The 23172-nt window shown below is 46.6% G+C and overlaps 1 protein-coding gene and 1 pseudogene across 1 annotated transcript; both read right to left on the bottom strand.

The window, feature by feature from the left end:
- Nucleotides 1–918: 918 nt before the first annotated feature.
- Nucleotides 919–13125, bottom strand: LOC148390209 (uncharacterized). Its single transcript, XM_088390228.1, has 10 exons — nt 13032–13125; nt 12808–12854; nt 12607–12684; nt 10872–11042; nt 10671–10748; nt 8936–9106; nt 8735–8812; nt 6810–6898; nt 1259–1288; nt 919–1068 (listed from the first exon to the last, which is right to left on the bottom strand). The coding sequence occupies exons 3-10, from the start codon at nt 12607–12609 to the stop codon at nt 1041–1043; spliced, it is 648 nt and encodes a 215-aa protein (XP_088246354.1). The 5' UTR covers nt 12610–12684; nt 12808–12854; nt 13032–13125; the 3' UTR covers nt 919–1040.
- Nucleotides 13126–14588: 1463 nt separating this feature from the next.
- On the bottom strand, nt 14589–22615 carry LOC148390208 (janus kinase and microtubule-interacting protein 3-like; annotated as a pseudogene).
- Between the last annotated feature and the right edge of the window lie 557 nt (nt 22616–23172).

Genomic DNA, 23172 nt, shown 5'->3' with positions numbered 1-23172 from the left:
GCAGGCAGGGAGGCAGGCAGGGAGGCAGGCAGGGAGGCAGGCAGTGTCTGTCTGTTGAGGTTTTCACCTTGTTCTTCTCCTGCTGAAGTTCTAACTGGACGTCCATCAGTTTGGTTCTCAGCTCGTCATTGGCGGCCTGAAGGGCGTCCGTTCGCTCCGCCTTGGCCCGCCCTGCCGGAGCTCGTTTGGACATCTCTTACTCGAGTCTCGCCCGGTCGTCAGTCAGAGATCACAACATTTGTACCTGGAGAGCACAAACGCAGCGCTGTTTTCCACTGGCTTCGAACTCAACTTCAATCGGTACCGTAACTTACAACATCATAAACATAGAACTAGCTTGACTTATTCATTGAATAAATGCATTTGGTTCTTCAAAACTGCATCACGCAACATAGCGTGACCGAGACGGCCGTTATCCACCTGCGTGAAGTTATTTGGTGAAATGAATGAGATGTTTAAGACACCATCGTTCTGTCTCTATGTAGATGAAGGTAAATAATCGATTGCTGAAGGTCCAAAGGTGTTGTGATAAACAAATAAACATATTAGTGATTAGTGACATATTTGTGATAAACATATTAGGCAGGATAATCACATATGTTAACGTGACTGCCCACACTGTATTTATTTATGGTTATTTGTTAAATCGAGTACTGTTAGACATGAAATAGGAAGTGTTTAACATAAATGGAAGACGAAAGGGGTACTCACCATTGTAGCTCCTGCTGGTCAATGATACGAGCCTCTTCTTGCAGTGGAAAACATACAGCCAACAAACACCGTGGAACCTAAAGGAATGAAATTAAACATTAACATTTAGCCTCAACCAACATTCACAGATACAACGCAACGCAAACTACACAAACGTAAATCTTTTTAAACACAATGAGTTGTACTTACCGTGTACGCTCTAGACGGTCCACTTGCAAGCGGAAAATAAAGATATTTCTGTTGATAATCGTCGTGTTTGTATCCGGTGTCTCGCTCAAGGCCATTGCGCCCACAGATTTGAATTTTGGCGAGAGTTCAGCCTATTGACGTCATTTCCGCGGTGTAATACCCGCATATCTGAAACGGCAAAGTTAAGAGTAGAGTTAAATAAAGTTTTTAGTCAACGCAATAATTTACAACCGTTGACCAGTCGAAATAATCGTCGAAATTTGGCGTCTGTGGCTGGAAGCAGACGCCGAGTTCGACATTCCTCCCAAACGCCACACTCCCTTGCTTTTCAGGGCTAAAAAAAAACAGTTGTAATTACCTTGTACGCTCTAGACGGTCAAGTTGCAAGCTGAAAACAAAAATATTTGCCTTGTTAGTCATCGTGTTACTAACAGCTGTGTCTTGTTTGCCAGAACTGCCGCTTTCCTACTTCCTGTTGCAAGCCACGCCCACGGATTATAATTTTGCCGTGAGTTCCGCCTATTGACGTCATGTCCGCGTCACATGACTGCGACGTAATATTATCTAAAACTGTTTGTGCGGTATTGTGTTGTTCTGTGCGGTATTGTGTTATTCTGTGCGGCGTCGTGTTGTTCTGTGCGGCGTCGTGTTGTTCAGTGCGACGTCGTGTTGTTCAGTGCGGCATGGTGTTGTTCAGTGCGGCATGGTGTTGTTCAGTGCGGCATGGTGTTGTTCAGTGCGGCATAATGTTGTTCAGTGTGGCATAATGTTGTTCAGTGCGGCATGGTGTTGTTCAGTGCGGCATGGTGTTGTTCAGTGCGGCATGGTGTTGTTCAGTGCGGCATAATGTTGTTCAGTGCGCCATAATGTTGTTCAGTGCGGCATGGTGTTGTTCAGTGCGGGATGGTGTTGTTCAGTGCAGGATGGTGTTGTTCAGTGCGGCATGGTGTTGTTCAATGCGGCATGGTGTTGTTCAGTGCGGGATGGTGTTGTTCAGTGCGGCATGGTGTTGTTCAGTGCGGCATAATGTTGTTCAGTGCGGCATGGTGTTGTTCAGTGCGGCATGGTGTTGTTCAGTGCGGCATGGTGTTGTTCAGTGCGGCATGGTGTTGTTCAGTGCGGAATGGTGTTGTTCAGTGCGGCATGGTGTTGTTCAGTCCGGGATGGTGTTGTTCAATGCGGGATCGTGTTGTTCAGTGCGGGGTGGTGTTGTTCAGTGCGGGATGGTGTTGTTCAGTGCGGCATGGTGTTGTTCAATGCGGCATGGTGTTGTTCAGTGCGGGATGGTGTTGTTCATTGCGGCATGGTGTTGTTCAGTGCGGCATGGTGTTGTTCAGTGCGGCATGGTGTTGTTCAGTGCGGCATGGTGTTGTTCAGTGCGGCATAATGTTGTTCAGTGCGGCATGGTGTTGTTCAGTGTGGAAAGGTGTTGTTCAGTGCAGGATGGTGTTGTTCAGTGCGGCATGGTGTTGTTCAATGCAGGATCGTGTTGTTCAGTGCAGCATAATGTTGTTCAGTGCAGCATGGTGTTGTTCAGTGCGGCATGGTGTTGTTCAATGCGGCATGGTGTTGTTCACTGCGGGATGGTGTTGTTCAATGCGGGATCGTGTTGTTCAGTGCGGCATAATGTTGTTCAGTGCAGCATGGTGTTGTTCAGTGCGGCATGGTGTTGTTCAGTGCGACATAATGTTGTTTAGTGCGGCATAATGTTGTTCAGTGCGGCATAATGTTGTTCAGTGCGGCATGGTGTTGTTCAGTGCGGCATGGTGTTGTTCAGTGCGGCATGGTGTTGTTCAGTGCAGGATGGTGTTGTTCAGTGCGGCATGGTGTTGTTCAATGCGGCATGGTGTTGTTCAGTGCGGAATGGTGTTGTTCAGTGCAGGATGGTGTTGTTCAGTGCGGCATGGTGTTGTTCAGTGCGGAATGGTGTTGTTCAGTGCGGCATGGTGTTGTTCAGTGCGGCATGGTGTTGTTCAGTGCAGGATGGTGTTGTTCAATGCGGGATCGTGTTGTTCAGTGCGGCATGGTGTTGTTCAGTGCGGCATGGTGTTGTTCAGTGCGGCATAATGTTGTTCAGTGCGGCATGGTGTTGTTCAGTGCGGCATGGTGTTGTTCAGTGCGGCATGGTGTTGTTCAGTGCGGCATGGTGTTGTTCAGTGCGGGATGGTGTTGATCAATGCGGGATCGTGTTGTTCAGTGCGGGGTGGTGTTGTTCAGTGCAGGATGGTGTTGTTCAGTGCAGGATGGTGTTGTTCAGTGCGGCATGGTGTTGTTCAATGCAGGATCGTGTTGTTCAGTGCAGCATAATGTTGTTCAGTGCAGCATGGTGTTGTTCAGTGCGGCATGGTGTTGTTCAATGCGGCATGGTGTTGTTCAGTGCGGGATGGTGTTGTTCAGTGCGGCATGGTGTTTTTCAGTGCGGCATAATGTTCAGTGCGGCATGGTGTTGTTCAGTGCGGCATGGTGTTGTTCAGTGCAGGATGGTGTTGTTCAGTGCGGCATGGTGTTGTTCAATGCAGGATCGTGTTGTTCAGTGCAGCATAATGTTGTTCAGTGCAGCATGGTGTTGTTCAGTGCGGCATGGTGTTGTTCAATGCGGCATGGTGTTGTTCACTGCGGGATGGTGTTGTTCAATGCGGGATGGTGTTGTTCAATGCGGGATCGTGTTGTTCAGTGCGGCATAATGTTGTTCAGTGCAGCATGGTGTTGTTCAGTGCGGCATGGTGTTGTTCAGTGCGACATAATGTTGTTTAGTGCGGCATAATGTTGTTCAGTGCGGCATAATGTTGTTCAGTGCGGCATGGTGTTGTTCAGTGCGGCATGGTGTTGTTCAGTGCGGCATGGTGTTGTTCAGTGCAGGATGGTGTTGTTCAGTGCGGCATGGTGTTGTTTAATGCGGCATGGTGTTGTTCAGTGCGGGATGGTGTTGTTCAGTGCAGGATGGTGTCGTTCAGTGCGGCATGGTGTTGTTCAGTGCGGAATGGTGTTGTTCAGTGCGGCATGGTGTTGTTCAGTGCGGCATGGTGTTGTTCAGTGCAGGATGGTGTTGTTCAATGCGGGATCGTGTTGTTCAGTGCGGCATGGTGTTGTTCAGTGCGGCATGGTGTTGTTCAGTGCGGCATAATGTTGTTCAGTGCGGCATGGTGTTGTTCAGTGCGGCATGGTGTTGTTCAGTGCGGCATGGTGTTGTTCAGTGCGGCATGGTGTTGTTCAGTGCGGCATAATGTTGTCCAGTGCGCCATAATGTTGTTCAGTGCGGCATGGTGTTGTTTAGTGCGGGATGGTGTTGTTCAGTGCAGGATGGTGTTGTTCAGTGCGGCATGGTGTTGTTCAATGCGGCATGGTGTTGTTCAGTGCGGGATGGTGTTGTTCAGTGCGGCATGGTGTTGTTCAGTGCGGCATAATGTTGTTCAGTGCGGCATGGTGTTGTTCAGTGCGGCATGGTGTTGTTCAGTGCGGCATGGTGTTGTTCAGTGCGGCATGGTGTTGTTCAGTGCGGAATGGTGTTGTTCAGTGCGGCATGGTGTTGTTCAGTGCGGGATGGTGTTCAATGCGGGATCGTGTTGTTCAGTGCGGGGTGGTGTTGTTCAGTGCAGGATGGTGTTGTTCAGTGCAGGATGGTGTTGTTCAGTGCGGCATGGTGTTGTTCAATGCAGGATCGTGTTGTTCAGTGCAGCATAATGTTGTTCAGTGCAGCATGGTGTTGTTCAGTGCGGCATGGTGTTGTTCAATGCGGCATGGTGTTGTTCAGTGCGGGATGGTGTTGTTCAGTGCGGCATGGTGTTTTTCAGTGCGGCATAATGTTGTTCAGTGCGGCATGGTGTTGTTCAGTGCGGCATGGTGTTGTTCAGTGCGACATAATGTTGTTCAGTGCGGCATAATGTTGTTCAGTGCGGCATGGTGTTGTTCAGTGCGGCATGGTGTTGTTCAGTGCGGCATGGTGTTGTTCAGTGCGGCATGGTGTTGTTCAGTGCAGGATGGTGTTGTTCAGTGCAGGATGGTGTTGTTCAATGCGGCATGGTGTTGTTCAGTGCGGGATGGTGTTGTTCAGTGCAGGATGGTGTTGTTCAGTGCGGCATGGTGTTGTTCAGTGCGGAATGGTGTTGTTCAGTGCGGCATGGTGTTGTTCAGTGCGGCATGGTGTTGTTCAGTGCAGGATGGTGTTGTTCAATGCGGGATGGTGTTGTTCAGTGCGGGATGGTGTTGTTCAGTGCAGGATGGTGTTGTTCAGTGCGGCATGGTGTTGTTCAATGCGGCATGGTGTTGTTCAGTGCAGGATGGTGTTGTTCAGTGCGGCATGGTGTTGTTCAATGCGGCATGGTGTTGTTCAATGCGGCATGGTGTTGTTCAGTGCGGCATGGTGTTGTTCAGTGCGGCATGGTGTTGTTCAGTGCAGCGTAATGTTGTTCAGTGCGGCATGGTGTTCAGTGCGGAATGGTGTTGTTCAGTGCGGCATGGTGTTGTTCAGTGCAGGATGGTGTTGTTCAGTGCGGCATGGTGTTGCTCAGTGCGGCATGGTGTTGTTCAGTGCGGGATGGTGTTGTTCATTGCGGCATGGTGTTGTTCAGTGCGGCATGGTGTTGTTCAGTGCGGCATGGTGTTGTTCAGTGCGGCATAATGTTGTTCAGTGCGCCATAATGTTGTTCAGTGCGGCATGGTGTTGTTCAGTGCGGGATGGTGTTGTTCAGTGCAGGATGGTGTTGTTCAGTGCGGCATGGTGTTGTTCAGTGCGGCATGGTGTTGTTCAGTGCGGCATAATGTTGTTCAGTGCGGCATAATGTTGTTCAGTGCGGGATGGTGTTGTTCATTGCGGCATGGTGTTGTTCAGTGCGGCATGGTGTTGTTCAGTGCGGCATGGTGTTGTTCAGTGCGGGATGGTGTTGTTCAGTGCAGGATGGTGTTGTTCAGTGCGGCATGGTGTTGTTCAGTGCGGCATGGTGTTGTTCATTTCGGCATAATGTTGTTCAGTGCGGCATAATGTTGTTCAGTGCGGCATGGTGTTGTTCAGTGCGGGATGGTGTTGTTCAGTGCGTTATAATGTTGTTCAGTGCGGCATGGTGTTGTTCAGTGCGGCATGGTGTTGTTCAGTGCGGCATGGTGTTGTTCAGTGCGGCATAATGTTGTTCAGTGCGGCATAATGTTGTTCAGTGCGGCATGGTGTTGTTCAGTGCGGCATGGTGTTGTTCAGTGCGGCATGGTGTTGTTCAGTGCGGCATAATGTTGTTCAGTGCGGCATAATGTTGTTCAGTGCGCCATAATGTTGTTCAGTGCGGCATGGTGTTGTTCAGTGCGGCATAATGTTGTTCAGTGCGGCATGGTGTTGTTCAGTGCGGCATGGTGTTGTTCAGTGCGGCATGGTGTTGTTCAGTGCGGCATAATGTTGTTCAGTGCGGCATGGTGTTGTTCAGTGCGGCATGGTGTTGTTCAGTGCGGCATAATGTTCAGTGCGGCATAATGTTGTTCAGTGCGGCATGGTGTTCAGTGCGGGATGGTGTTGTTCAGTGCAGGATGGTGTTGTTCAGTGCGGCATGGTGTTCAGTGCGGGATGGTGTCTTTCAGTGCGGCATGGTGTCGTTCAGTGCGGCATGGTGTCTTTCAGTGCGGCATGGTGTCGTTCAGTGAGGCATGGTGTTGTTCAGTGCGGCATGGTGTTGTTTAGTGCGGCATGGTGTTGTTCAGTGCGGGATGGTGTTGTTCAGTGTGGCATGGTGTTCAGTGCGGCATGGTGTTGTTCAGTGCGGTATCGTGTTGTTCAGTGCGGTATCGTGTTTCTCAGTGCGGTATCGTGTTGTTCAGTGCAGTATCGTTGTGTTGTTCGTATTGTGTTTAACACTTAGCCTCTAACACTTAGCCTCTAACACTTAGCCTCTAGCATCTAGAAGGTAAATAAATAGGAAGGAAGGACTCACCGGTGACGTCTTCGCCCACGTCCAAGCGTTGTACTTTGTATTTTCATCCTTCTGACAGTGGAAAACATAGCCAACAAACACCGTGGAACCTAAACGAATGAAAGAAAACTATCATTTGGCCACAACCAACATTCACAGATACAACACAATGTGACGTGCGGGGTTGAGGTTAAAGGTTGAGTGAAGGGCCCTTGTTTTAAACTACTTTTTTGAAAAGGATTGGGAACAAGTAAGACGTATTTAATTTATTTAATGGGAAGTAGTAAGAGCTATTGAATTTAATCTATGTATTATATTCTATTGTATTGTATTCTGTTGTATTCTTTTGGATTGTATTCACACTAACCCCACTAAAACTTCAGCCCACAAAAACTCGCCTCTGGCGCCTAGCCTCTGGCACTTAGCCTCTAACACTTAGCCTTTAACACTTAGCCTTTAACACTTAGCCTTTAACACTTAGCCTAGAAGGTGAATAAATAGGGTTAAAGGTTGAGTGAAGGGACCTCGTTTTAAACTACTTTTTTGTAAAGGAGTGGGAACAAGTAAGACGTATTTAATTTATTTAATGGGAAGTAGTAAGACTTATTAAATTTATTTAATCTACTTTTCTTCCCAGGCAAAATTTGATGTGCTGCAATTCCAAATTTCCAAAGTGAATGAAGGAATGAAGTCCTTTAAATTATGATTTTGTATAAATACTAGGCATTAACACAAAATCGACGGCACAAAATGGGCAGACTTTACTTGTTTGAAAAGGACTGGTTACAAGACAGACTTTTTTAATTTATTTAATGGGAAGAAGACTTATTTAGTTTAATTGATCTATTTTTGTTCCCTGCCAAAATTCGATTTGCTGCAATTCCAAATTTCCAAAGTGAATGAAGGAAAGAAGTCGTTTAAATTATGATTTTGTTTAAATACTAGGCATAGACATAAAATCTACGGCACAAAATGGGCAGACTTTACTTGTTTGAAGAGGACTGGTTACAAGACAGACTTTTCTGATTTATTTAATGGGAAGAGGACTTATTTAGTTTATTTAATCTATTTTTGTTCCCTGGCAAAATTGGATTTGCTGAAATTGTATTTTGCCAAATCTCGATTTGAGACCTGATAGGAAGTATTAAACGCTTAGTTAAATCAATACAAGTTGGTAATAAGAGCGAGTAATGTTGGTTGAACCGATGAATGAAGGTTGAAAGCAATTTAAATTATGACTTTGTATAAATACTAGATATTAACAGAACATCTACTGCGCAAAATGGGCAGAGTTTACTTGTTTGAGAAGGAGTGGCTTATTCAAAACTAAGATTTATGTAATCTGTTTGTTCCCAGGCAAAATTGGATGTGATGCAATTCCAAATTTCACCACATGATGGTGCCCAATTTTGACTTCATAGGACATATTAAACACTTAGCTTGTTATTATGTTCAAGGTAATCAGATTTGTTTATCATTCTAATGGCCTCTTCAAAACTATTCTGGATTACTACTTTGGATCTATTCTACATTACTTGGCAACAACATACTCTGTAACAGATTAGGCAGTATAATCACATATGTTAACTTGAGAGTGCCCACACTCAATCTACTTATCGTGATGTGTTAAATCAATTACTGTTAGACATTATTTGTCTGATAATCTACCAAATCTTTGAATTGAAGAATTTGTGATTTAATTAATAGCTTGTTCAGGGTAATCAGACTTGTATATAATTCTAATGGCCTTCTTTTGAAAACTATTCTGAATTACAACTTTGGATCTTATATTACTTTGCAACAATCTACTCCGTGACAGATTAGGCAGTATAATCACATATGTTAACTTCAGTGCCCACACTGTATTTATTTATGGTTATTTGTTAAATCAAGTACTGTTAGACATGAAATAGGAAGTGTTTAACATAAATGTTATGGCTACTCACCATTGTAGCTCGCTCCTGGTCAATGATACGAGCCTCTTCTTGCAGTGGAAAACTTGCAGCCAACAAACACCGTGGAACCTAAAGGAATGAAATTAAACATTAACATTTCGCCTCGACCAATTTTCACACGTACAACGCAACGCGGCTACACTTCTGCTATTACAAACGTAAATCTCCTTAAACACAATGAGTGTTACTTACCGTGTACGCTCTAGACGGTCCAGTTGCAAGCAGAAAATAAAGATATTTCTGTTGATAATCGTCGCTGCTCAGTGGCTCACGGCCATCGCGCCAACAGATTTGAATTTTGGCGGAGGTTCGGGCAATTACGTCATATCCGCGGCATTTGACTGCGACGTAATACCCGCTTATCTGAAACGGCAGTTAAAAGTAGAGTTACATCAAGTTTTCTTGGAACCTAAACGAATGAAAGAAAACTATCATTTGGCCACAACCAACATTCACAGATACAACACAACGTGCGGGGTTGAGGTTAAAGATTGAGTGAAGGGCCCTCGTTTTAAACTACTGTTTTGAAAAGGAGTGGGAACAAGTAAGACGTATTTAATTTATTTAATGGGAAGTAGTAAGACTTATTAAATTTATTTAATCTACTTTTCTTCCCAGGCAAAATTTGATGTGCTGCAATTCCAAATTTCCAAAGTGAATGAAGGAATGAAGTCCTTTAAATTATGATTTTGTATAAATACTAGGCATTAACACAAAATCGACGGCACAAAATGGGCAGACTTTACTTGTTTGAAAAGGACTGGTTACAAGACAGACTTTTTTAATTTATTTAATGGGAAGAAGACTTATTTAGTTTAATTGATCTATTTTTGTTCCCTGCCAAAATTCGATTTGCTGCAATTCCAAATTTCCAAAGTGAATGAAGGAAAGAAGTCGTTTAAATTATGATTTTGTTTAAATACTAGGCATAGACACAAAATCTACGGCACAAAATGGGCAGACTTTACTTGTTTGAAGAGGACTGGTTACAAGACAGACTTTTCTGATTTATTTAATGGGAAGAGGACTTATTTAGTTTATTTAATCTATTTTTGTTCCCTGGCAAAATTGGATTTGCTGAAATTGTATTTTGCCAAATCTCGATTTGAGACCTGATAGGAAGTATTAAACGCTTAGTTAAATCAATACAAGTTGGTAATAAGAGCGAGTAATGTTGGTTGAACCGATGAATGAAGGTTGAAAGCAATTTAAATTATGACTTTGTATAAATACTAGATATTAACAGAACATCTACTGCGCAAAATGGGCAGAGTTTACTTGTTTGAGAAGGAGTGGCTTATTCAAAACTAAGATTTATGTAATCTGTTTGTTCCCAGGCAAAATTGGATGTGATGCAATTCCAAATTTCACCACATGATGGTGCCCAATTTTGACTTCATAGGACATATTAAACACTTAGCTTGTTATTATGTTCAAGGTAATCAGATTTGTTTATCATTCTAATGGCCTCTTCAAAACTATTCTGGATTACTACTTTGGATCTATTCTACATTACTTGGCAACAACATACTCTGTAACAGATTAGGCAGTATAATCACATATGTTAACTTGAGAGTGCCCACACTCAATCTACTTATCGTGATGTGTTAAATCAATTACTGTTAGACATTATTTGTCTGATAATCTACCAAATCTTTGAATTGAAGAATTTGTGATTTAATTAATAGCTTGTTCAGGGTAATCAGACTTGTATATAATTCTAATGGCCTTCTTTTGAAAACTATTCTGAATTACAACTTTGGATCTTATATTACTTTGCAACAATCTACTCCGTGACAGATTAGGCAGTATAATCACATATGTTAACTTCAGTGCCCACACTGTATTTATTTATGGTTATTTGTTAAATCAAGTACTGTTAGACATGAAATAGGAAGTGTTTAACATAAATGTTATGGCTACTCACCATTGTAGCTCGCTCCTGGTCAATGATACGAGCCTCTTCTTGCAGTGGAAAACTTGCAGCCAACAAACACCGTGGAACCTAAAGGAATGAAATTAAACATTAACATTTCGCCTCGACCAATTTTCACACGTACAACGCAACGCGGCTACACTTCTGCTATTACAAACGTAAATCTCCTTAAACACAATGAGTGTTACTTACCGTGTACGCTCTAGACGGTCCAGTTGCAAGCAGAAAATAAAGATATTTCTGTTGATAATCGTCGCTGCTCAGTGGCTCACGGCCATCGCGCCAACAGATTTGAATTTTGGCGGAGGTTCGGGCAATTACGTCATATCCGCGGCATTTGACTGCGACGTAATACCCGCTTATCTGAAACGGCAGTTAAAAGTAGAGTTACATCAAGTTTTCTTGGAACCTAAACGAATGAAAGAAAACTATCATTTGGCCACAACCAACATTCACAGATACAACACAACGTGCGGGGTTGAGGTTAAAGATTGAGTGAAGGGCCCTCGTTTTAAACTACTGTTTTGAAAAGGAGTGGGAACAAGTAAGACGTATTTAATTTATTTAATGGGAAGTAGTAAGACTTATTAAATTTATTTAATCTACTTTTCTTCCCAGGCAAAATTTGATGTGCTGCAATTCCAAATTTCCAAAGTGAATGAAGGAATGAAGTCCTTTAAATTATGATTTTGTATAAATACTAGGCATTAACACAAAATCGACGGCACAAAATGGGCAGACTTTACTTGTTTGAAAAGGACTGGTTACAAGACAGACTTTTTTAATTTATTTAATGGGAAGAAGACTTATTTAGTTTAATTGATCTATTTTTGTTCCCTGCCAAAATTCGATTTGCTGCAATTCCAAATTTCCAAAGTGAATGAAGGAAAGAAGTCGTTTAAATTATGATTTTGTTTAAATACTAGGCATAGACACAAAATCTACGGCACAAAATGGGCAGACTTTACTTGTTTGAAGAGGACTGGTTACAAGACAGACTTTTCTGATTTATTTAATGGGAAGAGGACTTATTTAGTTTATTTAATCTATTTTTGTTCCCTGGCAAAATTGGATTTGCTGAAATTGTATTTTGCCAAATCTCGATTTGAGACCTGATAGGAAGTATTAAACGCTTAGTTAAATCAATACAAGTTGGTAATAAGAGCGAGTAATGTTGGTTGAACCGATGAATGAAGGTTGAAAGCAATTTAAATTATGACTTTGTATAAATACTAGATATTAACAGAACATCTACTGCGCAAAATGGGCAGAGTTTACTTGTTTGAGAAGGAGTGGCTTATTCAAAACTAAGATTTATGTAATCTGTTTGTTCCCAGGCAAAATTGGATGTGATGCAATTCCAAATTTCACCACATGATGGTGCCCAATTTTGACTTCATAGGACATATTAAACACTTAGCTTGTTATTATGTTCAAGGTAATCAGATTTGTTTATCATTCTAATGGCCTCTTCAAAACTATTCTGGATTACTACTTTGGATCTATTCTACATTACTTGGCAACAACATACTCTGTAACAGATTAGGCAGTATAATCACATATGTTAACTTGAGAGTGCCCACACTCAATCTACTTATCGTGATGTGTTAAATCAATTACTGTTAGACATTATTTGTCTGATAATCTACCAAATCTTTGAATTGAAGAATTTGTGATTTAATTAATAGCTTGTTCAGGGTAATCAGACTTGTATATAATTCTAATGGCCTTCTTTTGAAAACTATTCTGAATTACAACTTTGGATCTTATATTACTTTGCAACAATCTACTCGGTGACAGATTAGGCAGTATAATCACATATGTTAACTTCAGTGCCCACACTGTATTTATTTATGGTTATTTGTTAAATCAAGTACTGTTAGACATGAAATAGGAAGTGTTTAACATAAATGTTATGGCTACTCACCATTGTAGCTCGCTCCTGGTCAATGATATGAGCCTCTTCTTGCAGTGGAAAACTTGCAGCCAACAAACACCGTGGAACCTAAAGGAATGAAATTAAACATTAACATTTCGCCCGGACCAACATTCACACGTACAACGCAACGCGGCTACACTTCTGCTATTACAAACGTAAATCTCCTTAAACACAACGAGTGTTACTTACCGTGTACGCTCTAGGCAAAATTGGATGTGATGCAATTCCAAATCTATCTGAAACGGCAGTTAAAAGTAGAGTTACATCAAGTTTTCTTTTTTAATCAACACAATCATTTACAACCGTTGACCAGAAAGAATCGTCGAAATTCGACGTCCCCCACAAACGCCACGCTCACTCGCTTTTCAGGGCAACAAAAGTACTTCTTTTTAAAAACGATGAGTTGTACTTACCGTGTACGCTCTGGACGGTCCAGTTGCAAGCAGAAAATAAAAATATTTCTCTTGTTAGTCGTATGTTACCATCCGCTGTGTCTTTGTCAACATCGCCGCCATTTTCCTACTTCCTGCTGCGAGCCACGCCCACGGATTTAAATTTGGGCGGAAGCTCTTTCCATTGGCGTCGTTTTCGCGTATAGCAAATCCGATTGGTTGGGAAGGGGGCACGGTTATGCAGCCGAGGAGTCCTGTGATCGGTGGGATGTAAAGTAGGCGTCGACGTCACGTCCGCGTCACGTGACCACGAGGTGGCAGACGTCAAATAGCAACCGCTGTTTTGTTTAGTAGACTTACAGTTGTTATGCATTGACATAATGGCGCACACACCAAATAGATTTAAATAAATTAAATAATTCTTCTGCCCACTCTCTTTTAAACAAGTTAACTCTCCCCGCGGATTTGAATTCCGGCGAAAGTTACGCCCATCGACGTCACGTATGTCACGTGACCACGACGTGGCAGATGTCATATAGCAACCGCTGTTTTGTTTAGTAGATTTACAGTTGTTATGCATTGGCATAATGGTGTGCACTCAAAATAGATTTAAATAAATTAAATATTTCTTCTGCCTACTCCCTTTTAAACAAGTTAACTCTGCCCACGTCCATTGACGTCTTGTCTGCGTCACGTGACCACGACGTAGCGACGTCATATAGTAACCGCTGTTTTGACCAGTAGACTTAGTTATTATGCGTTGACATAATGGCGCACTGGTTAGCATGGCCACCTCTTAAGCATGATGATGCGGGTTCGACGCCTGATCAATGTTAGCATGGAGTGAGCTGAAGTGCATGGCGCTGAAGATTTGAATCTTTGAAATGCGCTGAGGTCTGACATATCAGGCAGAATGGTTTGCCATCACGTTCAACAAAAAATAGAAACTTTCCCACTCTGATTAAAACGTCCTGTGTTCATCTACGTATTTTCGTTTTGCTGTGCATCTTTTCCCTGCCATTTCGAGAGCCCAATTGACACTCATAGTTTAAAGAAATGTGTTTGCCCATCCTACTTTGTGGAATTTCACCACATGCGCTTTTGACCAAAATACCAAATTGAACTCAAGTGAAGCCAACACGCACAACCCCCCCCCCCCCCACACACACACACACACACACACACAAATGTTGATATGAACATAAAAGAGCCGCATGCGGTTCGGGAGTTGCGGCTTGGCCAAACCTGTACTATACAACTTTATTTGTATAAAATTTTCACAACAGCTGTCACACAAACAAAGCGGGAAAAACCGAAGACGTGCGTGTTCCGCCCACGCTGGATTTATTTGCACCTTTGAAAAGACACCGTATTGCCGCAGATGTGGCAAAGAGTACTTTTGGGCATCTGAGACGGAAGGATGTCCAAAGCATCACGTCACCTGCTCTGGTAGGCATGGTGGTGGGACGTTGAGGTCAACCGCTTTGGGGTTGGCTGACTCTTTGATCGCAGGATGCCACACACTTGAAGACAGAAGCAGAAAAGCAGAGCTAAATGCAAAATGTACTCACCGGTGACTCCAATTTTTTTCCCCCCTGAAGAAACAGCTGGACGGGTGGCCCCGGCTGGCCAGTGGGACTCTTGTTATTCTGACCCTTTTTAGTGCGCGTTTGGGGCAACAACCGTTTTTTGTGGCGCTCTCTTCTGGTTCAAAAGTGCCCTGCATGTGAATTTGCTTTTCCTGCCTTCTGATTGGATGAGCGCCGGTGTGACGCGGTGCCTCTGTCACCGTGGCGGGGGGTATACGTTGGCATCGGAGCGTCTGCCAACGTCTGAGACCGGCTGGCAGTGTATCGGAGGTGTCGAGTGCGGTGCCGCTGGAGCTCACTCACCAGCTGGTGTTAGGGCCACAGAATGAAGGCCAAGGAGAAGAATAGAAAGAGAAACAGAAACTTCTCCTCCAATTGTTTGATTTGTCTCTTCTGAGCTTCGATGAATTCTTTCAGCTCTTTGTTCCTCTAGGACGGACAAATGGAAAGTGGCATTCAAAAGCCAGTAAGCGTGCAAGTAAGTGCCGGGCTGGCTTTGGGCCCTTACCTGTTGCGCGCTGTGCAGCAGATCCATTCTCTCTTGGAGGATGCAAGCGTCGCGCTCCCTCAACTCGCACATCAGGGCTCGCTTCCATTGGTCCACGGCGCTCCTAAGCTCTTCTCTCTGATCCGCCGTCAGCACGTCATTCACGCCAGCGTGGCTGGCTTTTTCGCCGTCCGTGGCGGGGCAGTCCCGCTGCGGTAGCGCCTCGTACAACATGGCCTCCAGCTCCAGGATCCTCTGGGCCGCAATCCTCGTCCATCAGTGGTCCGGCGGGAGATTTGAGGGCGGCTTACCTTATGAGCCTGGTCCATGGAACACTTCCTGAAGTCCAACTCTTCATCCAGGTAGCCCTTCTGCTTGCAGAACATATCCTAGCACAGCTCAAGGTCAGAATTGTTGGGGCACATTGCCGGAGTTCCCCTTGGCTGATGTCGCGTGTCTGTCTACCTTCTCACTTTCAATGTCCAACATCTTCTGTTGAAGTGCTGACTTGGTCACTTTGATGTATTCTAACCACTGAGGAAAGGCTGCTGTCACATAAGCAGAATGCGAGAGCGTGCGTGGACGTGCGCGTTACCTTCTCGGCTAGGGTGAGAAGGGTCCTGGCGTGAATCACGACTACCTGCTCCTCGTTGGTGAGATTCTGCAAGAGCCCAAAGGCACAGCGTCAACAAGCTTCTTTCAGCGCAAAGCCTTCCAAAAGTCACATTTGAGCCGCCGAGTCTCGTGGAGTGCGAACATAAGGAGTTCGACATACACTTACGGCGTTATAGCCCAGGATGTCCAGCTTCTTCATCAGATCACTGATGACGATGTCCGGGGGAAAGGCGCAAGGAGCAATGTAAGGTGTTCTGGGACCTCGGGTTAAGGTTAGGGTTGCGAGGGACACCTTACGTACGCTCACGCCCTCGGCCTCGCAGTAGATCTGCAAAGGGCTGAGGCCGTCTGGGAAACGGACTTGCAGAAACTTCAAGACGGGGGAGCGCCACTCCCTCTCCTGAAAGGCAGAGGCATGCATCCGTCCGTCCGTCCGTCCGTCCGTCCGTCACATCTCTGGCCTCAACACGCTTGTGCGAGTCTTCCCACCTCCAGCTCCAGGATGCGGAACTCAAGCAGTTCGTTTTGGTCTCGGATATCCTGGATGTGCTCTTTCAGACGCGCTTCTTCCGCCTCCATCCGCCTGACCTGAAAAGACAGTCAGACCTCATCTGCGGGGCTTCCCGACAGGTGTGACGCCAAGCGACTCCGCCCAGCGCCTTTCTTTCCGTCACCTTTTCGGCCAACTGCTGATTGCTCTGACGCAGCAGCTGCTTCTCCTCCACCCACTTGACATTCTAGAAGAGACAAACGCGTGGACAGCTTTGGAATGTTGTGTCATTTTCATCCACAAATTCTTTGGTTGACTGGAAAATGACATTTGCTTTTCTCCGCATTTTCCCAGCCACGTTCGGGGGGGGGGGGTTGGTCCAGTAATGCCAGACGGATGAGTGACTGAAGAATGTAGCTATTTTGTCTGAGAAAAAGGTGTGCTCATTGATGAGCTTACCTGTCCTTGTTGCTTCAGCGCTGACTCCAGATCTGCTACTCTGCTTTGATAGTGACCCATTTCTACCATCAGCTTTTCTCTGGTCTGAAAGGAGGAGGAGGGAGGCTCCTCCTCCTCCTTTCAGACCAGAGAACACCCGAGGCTGGGTGAGAACGGGGAGGCTGCGACCCGGCCGGGGGTTGCGGGAAGGGGCGCCACCTTGATCTCCTTCTCGGCGTCGTAGTCCCCTTTCGCTGGTCTGGGCTAGCAGAGCGTAGGCTCGTTGCAGCGCTTGATATTCTTGCGTCAGCTGGCGGTAGCGAAGCTCCGCCTCTTCATGCACACACCAATGCAACACAGCACTAGTACCAGAATCAGTCAGACCGGCGACAAAGCACCCGCGACGCAAAGACGAGTCCGATTCCAGGCTGAAGAGGAATGTTTGGTGCCAATACGCTGGCAGAAATGGCGGGCTACCTCTTCGGGTTCCGTGTCGGGGGTTCTGTCGGTGTGAAAAGACAAGGACGATCCGTCCGAGTCCACCAACACGTCTTCGTCGTAGCCGTAAAATGTTTCGATGACCTGCGGGCGCGGAAGCAAACATCTCTCTGAACAAACTGAAGCGACACCTCACGATGAATCGACGAGAGGAACGATAGCGAGAAAAAGGCCATTTCATCTTGCGCAACACCAAGCAGCCGCAAACAAACAGACTCACCTTGCAGGACCTCACGCTTTGTTCCTCCTCAGAGATTCTCGACGTCGGTATCGTAGCAGCAAATCTCTCTCCTGTCGACACAAATAATCCGCCTTTGAGATTCTTTGGATGCAAAGGGAACGAACGGCTCCGGCGCAGAAACAAACGCGACTCACAATGACATTTCTGACATGAGCTCCTGTCTCCAGAGCCTGAAAAACACGTCACCGGCGATGATTGGAGGGACGCTCGTCTTTTCCAAAAGTGACAACTACAGGGTGTGTCAGGGTTTTCCAGATTATCTTTATCGTATCATTGTGTTGCTTTGACTTTGACTGCGACCTGTAATAAATAATATTATTTATCCCTTATTTATCCCTATCGCTTATCCCTTCCTACACAAAGTCGTAAAACACCCCTTGCTATGTTTTGACTAGAGGTCAAGGGCTTCCTCTATTCAATCCACTCTTACACCCACCCTGTTTCTCTTAATTAAAATGCTCGTGCAGGAGCCGAGAGTCAGACTTCATTCGTACAACGGATGGACTCTCCACCTGCAGGTGTCCAAAAGAACTTACTTGTCTCCCGTGTGGTTCTTGCAAAATAAGTTGGAGCGAGCGCAACTCTAACAGGGTGCATTTTGCCACTAGCTGCCTACGGACAATGACGTCGCGCTCGCGGCTCATGGTTGACGGGCTGAGCAGCCGGGCAAGTCCGTCGTTTTCAGCGCACAGCGAGTGGCAAAGGCGCTGACAAAACGGGAGCTTTGAGCTGCTGAAAACGGCAAAACAAGTCTAAAGCGTGTTCAAACGCGTGCGCACAATGCTCCTGCTTGAAAGGTCGGAATTTAAGGGGCCAATTTTTTGGATGGCGGCCGCCGGCCAAGCTTTGGACGGAAAAGGTTTCCTGGCGACAGCGAGCGAGCGCGGCGCTGCCGTACGTGCACCGAGTCGCCTGCCTGAAGACCTTGGACAAGTCGTCGATGATGTGCTGCTGCTCCACAACTTGAAGGAACTCCATTTCACCGTCCTGCTGGCCGCAACCGCGGTCCAGGTCATTGAGCGAACTAGGCCTTCTCTGTGGAACACAAATGCAGTGGACTCTGTTGGCACGCCGCCGTTGTCCGCGTCGACTTACCAAGCTTGCCATCTCCTCGTTCTCCTGGGTGACAAAGCGCACTTTGTTTTCAAGGCGACACAGCACCAGCGAGAGTTCTTCATTCTTCCTGCTCAGGCGTTTGTTTTTGTACAGGAGTGGCAGAAACTGGCTTTCTGTTTCTCTCAGTCGCTTTAGCTGCAAGCATGAAGTGCGGGATGTGAAAGACGCACAACACGCGGGCCAGAACGTATCCATTCCTTTTGCATCGGTTTGAACGGAATCGTGGCTTTGGCTCCCAATAAAAGACATCTACCAGGCAACCGACTCGCCGCGCCGCTCAACTAATAAGCAAGCGCAATGGGTGCCTCGCTGGATGGCGCGCATCAAACGTAGCGCAAACCTTCAAGCGTGCCGTCAATAAATTACCAGTTCATTGCGCTCTTCAGAAAGCAGGGCGTTTCGATCCTCCAGTTTCCTGATGACTGCGCTGAGCTCAGCGATTTTCAGATGAAACCGTCGCGTGTCCCGATCCTCCTGAGACTGAAAACGCCCCGCAACACACACACACAAGCACTCGTTCAAAGTTCAAAACTGTTTTTGTGCTACCTTCCTCCAGCAACGAACTAAGTCATGCGTACTGCAAGTGTGTGATGAGGTGGCTTACGCAATGAAGAGGATTGCTAGTAGCGGCGTTGACCCCACTTCCAGGGTAGTTTAGGCCCGCCCTTTGGGAATCCCTCAGGGCAGCGATCTGCTGCTCGGCAGCCTGAGTCTGCAGCTGAAGGCGGTGGACGTGGCCGGCCCCAGGGCTTCATCCAAAACACTAACCGCTCTGTCTTTCAGCTTGATCTCATCCGTCTGGATGTACAAACGGGGAGCGCTCAGGCAGGCGGGCAAACTCATTTGCCAGAATTGTGACAAAAACAAAGAGAGCAACCGGCCAATTTTGTTCTGGAATCGACTAGAACACCTTTGCTGTGACAAAAGCGAAGCGAGCAACCGGACATTTTCTTCTTGTGAAATAGAATAGAATAGAATGCCTTAGGTGTCATTGCACTGCAGGTATACAACGAAATTGGGAACATAGCCACGCACCGCGCATCTGATCAGTCCTACCAGTCGGCGGATCTCCCTCTCGCAGTCTCTCTTGGTTCGGCTCAGCTCCTCCCGATGCTGGTGATGAGCCGATCGGAGCTCGGCCGCTCGGGACTGCCAGGCCTGCTGGGCCGCTGCCAGGGCTTCTTCCGCGCTCCTGGTGGAGGCGACACCGCTCGGTCTCCCGACACCGCCGCGTCTCCTCCACCTCCGCCAGCAAAGCGCCCCCCCTCCTCACCTGAGCAGACATTGCGCCACACCGGGCCGTTGAGACCGCAACGGAGCGCCGCGACGCTTACTGGGGACAAGCTACACAATACGGTAGCGGCCGCATCGAAGCCCGACGTGGCGTGCGGATAGTCAGACACGGATAGAGCGGATCACCTTGTCCATGGAGCCGTCCCTCAGGCTGAGGACCAAGGCATTCAGTCGCTGGATCTCTCCATCTTTGATTTTGATCACTCTCATCAGCTCCATTTCATGCTGCCGCAGTAATGTCTCCCTGGTAATGGCTAACTCTTTCTGCTTCTCCTCATGGAGTTTGCTTTTGAGTTCCGTCATGGCGGCGGTGGCACGGTGGTGCTCCGCCCGCAGGTCCTGACTTCTCTCTCTCTCCAGACAGCTGACCTGACATGACTTAGACTTAGACAAACTTTATTGTCATCTTGTCTGCACATGGTGCATACAAAACGAAATTCCGTTGCATACGTCTTACAACAAAGTAGTGATATTGCAGTTGAATAGAAGTAACATATCCTATGAAAATATATATATATACATATATACTATATATATATATATATATATATTAAAAATAAGTATAAAGTGCAGCAGTGATAATTATGCAATAGTGCAAGTAGGCAAAACAGTATTCAAGAGTGTGCAGAGGAATGCTAAACCATGTATTAAACTTCTATTTAAAGGGTTTATACAAGTTCAGTAAAGTTGGTAGTGCGAGATAGTGCAAGATAGAGGTCCGTAGTGTCATAAAGTACAGTTCTGTGAATGTGTGATGCAGAGTTCAGTTTAGAGCTCAACAGTTCTAGTGTTCAACAGTCTGATGACAGCAGGGAAAAAGCTGTTGCAGAACCTGGTGGACCTGCAGCGGATGCTGCAAACCTCTTCCCAGAGGGCAGCAGGGAGAACAGTCCATGGTGGGGGTGTGATGGGTCATTGATGATGTTACGGGCACGGGACATGCAGCGCTGAGATGAAATGTCCTGAATGGAGGGAAGAGGAGCCCCTATGATCCTCTCTGCTGTCCTCACCACTCTCCTCACGTTCTTCCAATCGGAGGCGGTGCAGCCTCCACACCACACAGAGAGACAGCTTGTCAGAATGCTCTCTATGGTGCTCCTGTAGAACGTCCTCATGATGGGTGGGGGCAGGTGGGCTCTCCTCATCCTCCGCAGGAAGTACAAGCGCTTCTGTGCCCTCTTGACCAGTGCCGTAGTGTTCATAGTCCAGGTGAGGTCTTCTGTGATGTGGACCCCCAGGAATTTGGTGGTGCTGACCACCTCCACAGCTGAGCTGTTGATGATCAGTGGAGCGTGGTGAGGCTGTTTTTTCCTGAAGTCGACGATGATCTCCTTCATCTTCTCCTCATTCAGGATCAGGCTGTTTTCTCTGCACCAGCCCACCAGCTGCTCCACCTCCTCTCTGTAGTCCAGGTCGTTGTTGTCTCTGATGAGCCCCACCACCGTTGTGTCGTCTGCTGACTTCACGATGTGATTGGTGGTGAACCTGAGGACGCAGTCGTGTGTCATCAGGGTGCACAGCAGGGGGCTCAGGACGCAGCCCTGAAGGGAGCCTGTGCTGAGGGTGATGACATCAGAGGTGTTCTGTCCGACCCGGACTGACTGAGGTCTGTTGGTGAGGAAGTCTAGCAGCCAGTTGCGAAGGGGGGTGTTGAAGCCCAGGTGTTCCAATTTTCCTACCAGATGCTGTGGGATGATGGTGTTAAACGCTGAGCTGAAGTCCAGGAACAGCCTCCGCACATGGGTGTTCTTCTCCTCCAGGTGAGCCAGGCTCAGGTGAAGAACGGAGGAGATGGCGTCCTGAGTGGAGCGGTTTTGCCGGTCGGCAAACTGGAACGGGTCAAATAATAGGGGGAGTCTGGAAACGATGTGACCTTTAAGCAGCCTTTCGAAGCACTTCATCATAACCGGAGTCAGTGCAACAGGCCGGTAATCATTAAATGAGGTGATTTGAGGTTTCTTCGGCACCGGAATGATGGAGGCAGTCTTAAAGCACGCCGGCACTGTGGCTTGGCCCAGCGAGGTGTTAAAAATGTCTGTGATGACCCCAGCCAGATGACTTGCACATTCCCTGAACACACGCCCAGGAATGTTGTCGGGGCCAGGGGCCTTACAGGGGTTGACTCTCCTCAGGGTCTTCAACACATCGGCGGAGTCAAGGCAGAGTACCTCCTCTTCCTGATGGGGGACAGTTTTAACTGCTGGAGTGCCGTTTAGTGCCTCGAACCTCCCAAAGAAGTTATTTAGACCATTTAGAAAGTCAGCATCAACTACACCCACCGGGGGGGGGGAGGGTGAGTTGTAGTCTGTAATCGCCCGTATGCCTTGCCACATACTCCTGATGTTTTTGACGTCGTGGAAACGATCCTGAAATTTTCGACTGCGGTCTCGCTTCGCTATCCTGATGGCACGGTTCAAGTTGGCTCTCGCTGTCCTCAGTGTCTCCTTGTCGCCAGACTTGAAGGCAGAGTTCCGCGCTCGTAGCGTTTGACGTACCTCCTCAGTCATCCAGGGTCGTTGGTTGCCCCGGGTGATGATATTCTTAGTGGTGCTGACGTCCTCGGTGCATTTGTTGATGTAGGCTGACACAGTCATGGCACACGCATGTCTAATCTACATCGGGAAAACTGGGAGGGAGGGAGGGAGGCAGGCAGGGAGGCAGGCAGGGAGGCAGGCAGGGAGGCAGGCAGTGTCTGTCTGTTGAGGTTTTCACCTTGTTCTTCTCCTGCTGAAGTTCTAACTGGACGTCCATCAGTTTGGTTCTCAGCTCGTCATTGGCGGCCTGAAGGGCGTCCGTTCGCTCCGCCTTGGCCCGCCCTGCCGGAGCTCGTTTGGACATCTCTTACTCGAGTCTCGCCCGGTCGTCAGTCAGAGATCACAACATTTGTACCTGGAGAGCACAAACGCAGCGCTGTTTTCCACTGGCTTCGAACTCAACTTCAATCGGTACCGTAACTTACAACATCATAAACATAGAACTAGCTTGACTTATTCATTGAATAAATGCATTTGGTTCTTCAAAACTGCATCACGCAACATAGCGTGACCGAGACGGCCGTTATCCACCTGCGTGAAGTTATTTGGTGAAATGAATGAGATGTTTAAGACACCATCGTTCTGTCTCTATGTAGATGAAGGTAAATAATCGATTGCTGAAGGTCCAAAGGTGTTGTGATAAACAAATAAACATATTAGTGATTAGTGACATATTTGTGATAAACATATTAGGCAGGATAATCACATATGTTAACGTGACTGCCCACACTGTATTTATTTATGGTTATTTGTTAAATCGAGTACTGTTAGACATGAAATAGGAAGTGTTTAACATAAATGGAAGACGAAAGGGGTACTCACCATTGTAGCTCCTGCTGGTCAATGATACGAGCCTCTTCT

The sequence above is a fragment of the Syngnathus floridae genome, chromosome 11 (assembly GCF_059516105.1).
Source record: "Syngnathus floridae isolate MCC-2025c chromosome 11, RoL_Sflo_1.0, whole genome shotgun sequence".
In the NCBI taxonomy this organism is placed as follows: Eukaryota; Metazoa; Chordata; class Actinopteri; order Syngnathiformes; family Syngnathidae; genus Syngnathus; species Syngnathus floridae.
This window is presented reverse-complemented; position numbering and strand designations above follow the sequence as displayed.

Bases quoted from the DNA above. Each gene is read 5' to 3' on its own strand.
- LOC148390209 (XM_088390228.1), bottom strand. The intron at 9,107-10,670 runs GTGAGTAGCCAT...CTGCCGTTTCAG, and splicing joins ACCAGGAGCGAGCTACAATG to ATAAGCGGGTATTACGTCGC. The intron at 1,289-6,809 runs GTGAGTCCTTCC...TTTTGTTTTCAG, and splicing joins CGTGGGCGAAGACGTCACCG to CTTGCAACTTGACCGTCTAG.